The following is a 10394-nucleotide window of genomic DNA, read 5'->3' on the forward strand; positions in this document are numbered from 1 at the left end:
GTATCAAATGTAGACAAATACAATGTTAAAGGGACAAAGAAAAACAATTATCATGATTAAATATAAAAGAGTTAACACAATTAACACAAACTTACATGCATATAAATTTGGTTCAACCTAATGTACCATGTGCATCCTCTCTCTTCTGCAATGCATCTATGATTGCTTCATGCTCTTCTGCTGAAAGTGTCCACAATACCTTATTAGCAGGTCTACCTTTGTATCTTTCTAATTTGATGTTTGTTGTCACCACTAAATGAGAATAGTGTATAATCTTCTTTTCTGATTGGTAGTCTTCATAAGATGGTAAGCCATTCCTTCTTGTTAAGTATTTGTGTAGCCATGTGCCAACTACCACAATAGACCCAATTGGATACTGAAAACCATCATCATCTACTTGATCACATATCAACTTTTTCTTAGGTTTTACACATCTAACTAGCCAATACACAACCTGCTCATCATTATCCTCAGGTGCAACAATAGCATACACATGTCCTAGAAAACAAATTTAAGTAAATGTAAAAATAAAACTTGTTATAATTTATAATTCAAATACAATCATAAATTATATGACAATACATAAAAATATATAATTTAAAGTTATAAACAAGAAATTGAATTAAATTATCAAGTTGTATGAGGTCTGAAACATGATCATAATCTTCTGATGCAAATGCATGATCTGAGTCTTCATTTCTTCTAACATCTTGATATTGTGTCTCACTAGGTGTTAAGGATTTGTGTTGCCATTCTTTGACCCATTTCGTATTCTCGCATTCTTCCCATTCACCTATGACACAAAATTGACAAAAATATGCAAGCTCTCTAGTCCATATAGTCCAAGTGTTATAATTAGAACTCTCAAATGAATACCATCTAGCTGACCCATTGATTGTATCACAATCATATCTTGGAAGGATATTCTCCTCTTTAACTAGCCATAAGAAATGTCTAATTGTAAAGTTTTGACTTGATCTTGTGGATAAAGTTGCACTACACCAATCCACAATTGCACTTGCATTTTTAAATTTATCCTTTCCTCGAATTTGAGTTGCTCTCTGCAAAGGGCTCTCTTAACACATGCACCGACACTATCATGTTCTCCTTTCCCATTTCTAGCCTCAAAAAAACTACACGTGTTCAATATTAGTTTTCTTATGAATCCTACTCAACCAATAAAATTTTCTAGCATTCTTGAATTATCATGTGCAATTATTAGACCATATTAGATGTTGTGTCATCTGAATTTCTCTCTCCCTCAAATTCTGAAAAAAGGTCTTGAAGCAATACTAGACAAACTTGAATGAGTGTAATTTATTATCACTCATATAGAAATGGTACTCTCTCAAAATTTTACGATCCTCTTTTGTACTATCTGATGCATGCCTATAGACAATATGGACAAAAAATTGATACTTGCACTGAATTGTAGTATTGTGATTGGACCTCATCTTATGGTGCAAGCATGTAGTTCTTTGTAAAGTCAATGACCGAAAGTATACTACCAATAGGAAATGTATCATATTCGAAACTAACCAGCGAGTGATCTATCATTTTGAGTGTGTTTAACATATTTAGGTACGATGTTACTCTTAAATTCATTCATAAATGCATGAACACTAACTTTTTCAGTGATTAGATCGTACCATCTTCCAACCTTTCCCTCCTTCAGTGGATACTCAACAGTTTTAAATCTTTTAACATCAACTAATTGTTGTCCAAAATCATTTGAAAGATTTTCATGCAAACATTCATCCGACAATGCAAGATTGCCACATATATCACATACACCAGAAACACATGCATTGAAAAGAAAATGTTGCTCATTTGGTGGGTTGCAAAAGAAACTTGATATAAACTCCTTTATAGTTTCAAGTGGTATATTTATATCACATTCTTGGAACATTCCATTACTATGCACGGTAACACATATATATCAAAATACATCATAATGGTAGTGAAATTGAACATGAGTTTTGCAACAACATGTGACTCTTTCCTTGTTAATTCGAACATACCAAGGTTTACACTTTTCAAAAGACCTTTGACAAATGCTAATAGTAAACACCTTATCATCCAAAAAAAAATTGTACAATTCAGTTTGAGTCATGTCCAATAGGTGTTTTGGATGTGGATCACGAATTTTTGACCGAACTCTTAATTTAAGAACATCTCTAACATTAGGTGATACTCTCGTATTATCGTGCCAGAATTTTTGGATCAAATTTTTGACTTCACTGGTAAGTTTCATATCAGACCTTGGTAATCTACCACTAAAAGTCCACAATTTGTTTGCCCAATCACTTTCAAAATTAACTCTTCTTTTTAAATCTCTTGACAAAGTTTTACAATGAATATAAAGATATCCACTTATGTTACTCATCATTCTTTTATTAGAAGTTGTTTGGCTTACTAAAGTTGTTGTTATTGCCCGTTGTGCTGCATTTTTATCTTTAGAATGACTTTTCTTTCCGATTGTATCAAAGGCGCTAGCAACAGTCGATACAACTTGTTTTAAAGACTCGTCCTTCTTCTTGGGTTTGACATAAAAGCCTAACTTCTTCATCACTTTTCGCATTTTAGTCATTTTAATTAGTTGTACCATTAATTGACATTGAAACCCAAATTTGTTATTATAAAAAAATTTTCTAAACAATCTATTTGTGTGTGTCAAATATGTCTCCATGAAACCAAGCCAGGAAGGTTGTCTAGTACATCACTTTTAATTTCAAAATTTTCATTCGTTTGATTATCATTCAAACATGTTTCATTTTCAATTGGTGTTTCCATGTCTACATACACATTATTGGTTTTAGTTGTAGGTGGATTTTCAATTTCATTTGGAGTTTCAAATTCGGTTTCAATTTTAGTTTCAAGTTGAGATCTAGTTTCATTTGGGGTTTCAATTTGGATTTCAATTTCAGTTTCAACTTGAGTTCTAATTTCTTTTGGGGTTTGGTTTTCAATTGGTGTTTGATTTAATAACCTGGTTCTACTATATCACCAATTTGTTCATGAGAAAAAACATAGGGTTGTGAAGACATACATGTATCCAATAATGGATTAGAAGATGCACCTAAATTAAATGGTTCTATTGTGTTTCCTTCGTCAGCATTTATCGTATCGTTGATGTTCTCCTCTTCTGAAATGATTGTGGAACTTGAAGCTCCTTGTCTCATTCTTGATCTTCTCTCTCGTTGATGTATTGCCTCCTTCTCCCTATTTGTTGCAATCTCCTCAATTGTCAAAACCTTCCTTTGCCTCTTCCTGTGTTAATTTGACCCCATGGATAGACCAAATTTTGAATTCGAATCAATCTCCTTACCAAATTGACAATAAGACAAAAAAAGAGAATGATTAATCAAACATTCTCTTTGCAGATCGTACCTATCAAGCAATGATTGAAATTAAGATTTGTGCTTGTGGGCCAGATTCTGGCCGAACGAATCTTTTCATAAATGGGCGCCCATTATTTAATGAAACGGGTGCCCATTTTGAAAAATGGGTGCCCATTTCGCTTTCAATGGTACAAAGCAAAACAGGCGCACGTTTGTTAAAATTAGGGGTGGGAAACAACCCTTAGCATTTTTTTTTTCTTTGGGGTAGGCTTGGTCCCACCAAGGCTATGCTTGGACCTCCAAAAAAATGACTAAGGTAAAACGACATCAGATTTCTACCTTGGCCTAATTTTTTGAGGGCCTTTCTAATTGAATTTTTTGACGAAATGAAAACCCATTAGAGTTTTCAGCGTCCTGATTTCAGAAATGTAGATTTCATAGTGATAAGATTTTTTTTACTATTTTGGTATTATTTATTAATCAAAAGTGGAACCTAAACCTAAAATACCAAGGTTCACTAAAACTTTAATAACTTTTTTGTTTTTAGGATTTTAGGAAAATAAATTATATGGCATTGATCTACATACAATTATTTTGAATATTAAAAAAAAAGAAAATGGAAAAATCTGAAATTTTAATCAAATTATGGTGGTCGTACACCCGATGTTTTGAAAATATACTTTATTGTCAGTTAAAAATTAAAAAAAAATTATACTCAATAAAAAAAAAAGAAAAATTATTCTCATCAATAGTTGGTATCTTAGGTATTGTTTCCCAGAAGGATTTACAAAAATTCATTTATTTGCAGCAAGAAAGGGTGTTCGTACACATGTATGGTATGTGCCTGAAACGTGCATTTTGAAAAATAGGTTTTTAAACATGCCTACTAAAAAGTGATTTCTACCATGTGGATATTAAAATAAATTACATATTTGAAAAGTAGACTCCGACCACTATATTTTCTATTACTGAATTTTTTTGAGATTTGATCTCTAAGTGCATCAAATTTTGACATCAATCGATAGAACAATTAAAAAATAGAGAAAACACTTCCACTTTTTGCCCAAAAGTGGGACTCAACTTCTTGCAACCACCCAATATATAATTTATAATATATTATATTATAATATATATTATTCATACATATAATATATTATATATTATATTATATGTAATAAATTATATATATATATATATATAATTTATAATTTATATTATATTATATTATATTATATATTATATGAATAATATAATATATTATATAATATATATTTTATTAATATAATATTTTACTATTATCGGATATCAAATTTGGTTGGTTTTTTGCCAGGGCCATATGTACTGACATCCAAGCCAAGCAAGAAGTCAACATGGATTTTTCACATTTTTAGGTGAGTGGATAAGGCAATTTTTTTTACATCACCACTTTTTGGCCCCTCATGATCTTGCACATACCTATTAATGGAAAATTATACCATGCTCAGAAATAATATTAGATGCAAAAATTTGCAACACTTTCTTGCAACTATTGAAAGTTCTTGAAAATTGCTTATAAGAATTGGTTTCAACAAATACTGTCTCAAACTCCATGGTATTTCAAACCAAATACTGATGCTTCTTTCATTCTTTAGAACATTAAACCTAACTAAAATTTAAAAGCATACCTCATGCATCCATATGACCACCTAATGCTTAGCAAGTTTGTATTCCTATTAATGATTTTGCTATGTCTTATGCTTTCCATGCTCATCCACAATTATTCTATGATACTACCTTCTTCATTCACTTTTTGATTTCAACTATAACCTAAAATATAAATAGCAACTTGTATTATTTGAGGTGTTATTCCTCTCAAGATTCACACACAAGCAGGCAAAATAATGGAAGGAGATCATTGTTCTTCAAGCCCAATCTTCATAGCATCAAAGAGATCATTGTTAACATCTATTTCTAATGCAACAGTCAAGAGGCTTCTATGAGTTTATCTCCAACATGGGTCAAATAGTTTATATGCCTTTATGATATTCTACACACCTACAACTTCTGAGCATAATACACACATGATATGAAACATACATTCCTCCCCATGCCAATACTATGAAGTCGGCTTGCTTTCTCCTTGATTATATATGCAAGCATAGACATTATTGATGATTTGATGCCATATAAAAGCACATAATAGTGAAAATTTAATTATTGTGTTATTCAATTAATACATTCAAATGATCTTACATTACTTAACATTGGCTTCAGAAAGCCATGATATTATTCATAACTGCTCTATGGGAAACAACTTCCCATTAACTAATTATCAGAAACTAAGTATTTATTTATTAAAATATCTAAATTATCTAAAAGCTAATGTAATACACCAACAATAAAGAGATGAGAAAGAAAGATAACTTGAATGAGGTACGAGGGTAGGTACAACCACCTAATAAAATTTGCTAAATACATAGGTAATAAAAAAATATTCTACTTGCTCACCTAGAAATGCTTAACAACTTATCTAAATTTGGAAAAATAAAAAAATAAAAAAAAGGTAATAGATAGACTTTATTGTAAAGATATTGAAATAATATATATGTTTAATAAAGTTTTTGCAGATTCTATGACACACATACTCAATGATGTAATTTTTTGGATGCATCAACTTTGAAAATTATTTTTAAAAAGTCACAACATGTATTCTTAGCTATATTTTTATAAAATAAGTTTTAAAAGTACCCAATGGAATAAAATATCAAGGTCACACACCAAATGCCATTTTATATTTTACTCATAGAAATAGAACATTTCCTTGTTTTCTTAGTGTTTCATTACCTTAATATTAGACATTTTGAAAAATATTTAGAGGCTTAGAAACTCAATTTAGAATACTAAAATTATGATTCTTTATAGACCTTTAATTTTTAAGTCTACACATCTTAAAATTTTACTCATTCAAGTTCAATTTAAGCTAATTTGAGAAGAATAACAAAATTTCGCTATTGACCTCCTTTTTTCCCTCATTTTCATGGACTTACTCACATGATGATCATGGAGTTTCGGAGTTGCAAGTTAATTTTTGGTACCTAGATGAGACTCTCAAGAATTTATCAAAAAATATCAAGGAGGTGGTTACTTCATCAATGCATGAGGTAAAAGTAAAATTGAAAGAAGTAAATTTATCTATTGTAGCACATAAAAAAATTAGCTATATAAAATGGGCAAGTGGATGGACAAAGAAGGTGGTGTACCATGAAACACCTATTTTAGGTAAAGATGGGTGAATAGTAATCTAAAAAACTAGATTTGTAAAGAGAGAAGTGGTGGATAAAATTTGCTTGAAAGAAACACAACCAACTTGTCCACCATCCAAAAAGATGAGTTGTAGATTTCCAATATGGAAATCTATATATAGTTCTAGAGTATAGCTAGAACACCAGTTAATAATATTTGATGAAGGATTTAAAAATATCCAAATTCATAGTCACAATTTCTTGTAAAAGAAATATCTCCAATTATAGTTGTCAAAGGCTCTTTAAAGAAATAAATTCTTTGATTAAGACTTTTGTCCCATTATGTTTCAAGAAAGAACCTCCATCCATCAACCTATGACTTCTTAGTGTCCACTAAGATGACTTGTAATTAGGGTTGACTTCTCACATCAACATCTAACATTGTAGCATTTTCTAGAATAACATGCATGTTTGATATTTTTATCTTATAGGTCACAAAATCTACCTTCCCTTTAATTGCATATTTGTTAAAACTTGAATTTCCTGAACTTTCTTACATTCAACTACAACCCTGTAGAGATTGTTAACCCACCTTCAAGCTACCTTGGTCCTTTTATATGGAATGGACAAAATAAGATAATTTGATTACCTTTACATTTTCAAGGTCTAGAATTTTCAAGTATATTACTTATCTAAGAGTTGTTCTAGATCACCTTTGAAGTTGTAATTCTCCAACATTTCCTCACTGATTATTCCTTTATTCTAATGGCATGGAACTTATCTACAAATTTCCTCCTCTCCAAATTATGAGAGTAAACCAACAATATTATTAGTATTTAGAAAATCTAATTTTTTACTTCTAAATGCTTGTTTATTCTTTGACATTATGAAACTCATTCAATCTTTTATCTCTTAATTTTTTTGAATTGACTTAAGTATTGTTTGAATTTAATATACTCTTGAATAGAAAGATCATAATTTTTCAAAATATTTATATAAAATAAAAATACTAACATATTTTGAAAAAGAAATGAGATACCATTCCACATGAATTCTAGCATACATAGACTAACCATGCCCATGGAAGGGTCGTGACATAACAATAGCTATGCCCAACAAACTAATATTTTGCTTGAATACATCAAGAGATCAAAACTCTCAAGGAAGAGCGTACATTTTTATCCAAGTTGATGTTATGATAGAAATTTCCTTCGAAGTATAAAAAGCATATATGCTAATGCTTCATAAAAAGATTAATAGCTGGAACGAAATATTGGCCTTTTCCAAATTGTCCATCTCTAACATATCTATGAAATATATTTTTGCACAAGAACGAAGTTTGTATTCTGCCTTGCCCACGATAACTTCGCTAAAAAGAGTTGATAACCCAAAAATCTATATATTAGAATTCTATTTTTTCTTAAAAGATGCCATGCATAGAACGAAATCTTCTACTGATCACATCCTTTATTTCTCCTCAATTGTCCCTATTACCATCGTTTTTTTCTTTCCACAAAAAAAAATTCCAGATCCATATCCAGAGATAAAGAAAGACTTATGCCCCACGAAAGCGGATATTTAGCCTTGAAAATATTTGTGGACTCATATGTCTAAATCGTTGTCAGCTATCCCGCACTTTCATTCTGTACTTAATGTGGTCGCTCTTAGTGTGAGCACACCCTAAGCGCTGATTGCGCTCAGGTGGCCCCCTTAAGCTTCACATTTTCCGTTTTCACATTTGTTTTTTTCGTTTCCACAATGATTGTTTCGTTCCCGACTGCATCCACAATTTTCATTTGCGGTACGTAGTCTTTTTAATCCCAGATATGTTCGGTGGGAAAAGCCAAGGGAGAAGTGGGAATGGGATTAAAAAAAGCGCGCTCGTTTGTAGGAAGTCATTGTGAGTCGTGACTATGGAAACGGGAACAGTGGGTCACGCATGAACGGAAACCAGAAAGCAAATGTGAAAACGGAAAAAACTAAGTTTCCACGCGCAGTTAGCGCTTGGTGTGTCGATTACACCTTGACAGACTTCTTCGGTGTTCTAAGCTTATATAAACTCGCTTCGCTTTCAGTCGGAGATGGAGAAGCATTACTCAAAAATAAAAATGGAGTGTTGTAAGCTGTTGGGCGTTCTAGCCTTCATCTGCTTTATTATTCCCGTGATGTCATCTTCCTCGGGGAGACAATTTAATGTTTGGTCGAAATTGAGGGTGAATTTGACCCGCATATCAGAGGGAGAGTCCAATCTTACCGAGCGGTTGCATGAGGCGGTGGATCGAGGTAAGAAACGACTGAATACGATAGAGGCATCTGTAAACCAGCAGATAGCTGGGCAGTTAGACGCTCAAACGCCCATTCGCATAGGAAGCGGAGAATTTCTGATGAGCGTTGCAGTGGGCACGCCCTCGGTGAGTTTTGAAGCGATTGTCGACACGGGGAGTGATCTGATATGGACTCAGTGCCTGCCTTGCCAGAACTGCTACAATCAGCCTACGCCAATCTTCGACCCCTCCCAATCGTCTTCCTATTCCACAGTTCCTTGCACTGACTCTGTTTGTGATGCTTTGGGGGTTTCCAAAGTGGATGCAATCCAGATTGCACCTTCGATTATACGTATGGCAGCGGTGAGACTAGCGGTGACCTGGCTTACGAGTCATTCTCCATTGGGAGCGGCAGCGACAGCATGGTTCCAGGACTTGCTTTTGGATGCGGCCATGAAAACCAAGGAACAGGATTATCACAGGGCGGCGGTCTTGTGGGCTTAGGAAGAGGTGCTCTCTCACTTATCTCACAGTTAGGCTCCAAGGTAGACAACAAATTCTCTTACTGTCTCTTGCCCATCACCGATTCCACTTCACAAACCAGCCCTCTCATTTTCGGTGAGGGTGCTTCCTTGAGCGGAGCCAACACGATCCCACTCATTAAGAACAGTAATTATCCTTCCTTCTGGTATATTCCTGTCACAGGAATCACCCTCAATGGCAACCCCGTAAACATTCCTACTGGAACTTTTGATCTGCAATCGGACGGTAGCGGAGGCATGATCATTGACTCGGGAACCAGCTATACCTATTTAATCGAGCCTGCCTACACTTCTGTCAAAGAAGCAATTCAGTCCGCCATTGATCTTACTCCTACAGACGGCTCTTCTGTGGATCTGGATCTGTGTTACCAGACATCAGGTCAGGTCACCTTGCCTACTCTAATCTTCAACTTCGAGGGTGGCGTGGATTACGTGCTTCCAGCAGACAACCTTTTCATTCGTGTATCTGACGATCTCTTGTGCCTCGCCTTGTTGGGAACATCAAGGAAACTTTCCATCTTCGGAAACGTACAACAGCAGAACTTCCACATCCTCTACGACAATGCTCAGAACACACTCTCCTTTAAGCCCACTAAATGTGATTCTCTTTAAATTATCATCACCCTCTTCTGCTTTGTCTTTCTCTACGTCTGCCACTGCCGCTTCCTCTTCCTGTGTTTCTGTCTTGGTCATTTTCTTTCAATTTCGAATATAAAGCGTGGTCCAGTCTCCTATGTACGCTTTCTGCACTGCATAGTATAATTTCCAATCTGATATCATCGAGTATGTATGTTTCCTTCAGTGCCTAATATAATATGTGATATCATCGCCTATGTAATATCACAGTCTTTGTGCTTTTATCGTTTGAATGATCTGATATCTCCATTTTACATCCATCACTCTAACCTAACTAATACAATGATTTTTCTGTTTTTTTCAAAAGTACATGTTAAAACCATCTAATACAAAGTCTATTGTTAATAAAACAGAGCTGCATCAGAGTACTAAGGTTGAGTAATTTAACAG

At 33.6% G+C, this 10394-nt stretch overlaps 1 protein-coding gene across 1 annotated transcript; it reads left to right on the top strand.

Annotated features, from left to right (window-relative positions):
* The first annotated feature begins 8609 nt into the window (after nt 1-8609).
* On the top strand, nt 8610-10191 carry LOC131073077 (aspartic proteinase nepenthesin-1). The gene is given in 2 exon segments (XM_058009436.2): nt 8610-9150; nt 9153-10191. Coding segments are annotated over 2 exon segments (1335 nt in total). The 5' UTR covers nt 8610-8643; the 3' UTR covers nt 9981-10191.
* The last annotated feature ends 203 nt before the right edge of the window (nt 10192-10394 follow it).

Source organism: Cryptomeria japonica, chromosome 3 (assembly GCF_030272615.1).
Source record: "Cryptomeria japonica chromosome 3, Sugi_1.0, whole genome shotgun sequence".
Taxonomy (NCBI): Eukaryota; Viridiplantae; Streptophyta; class Pinopsida; order Cupressales; family Cupressaceae; genus Cryptomeria; species Cryptomeria japonica.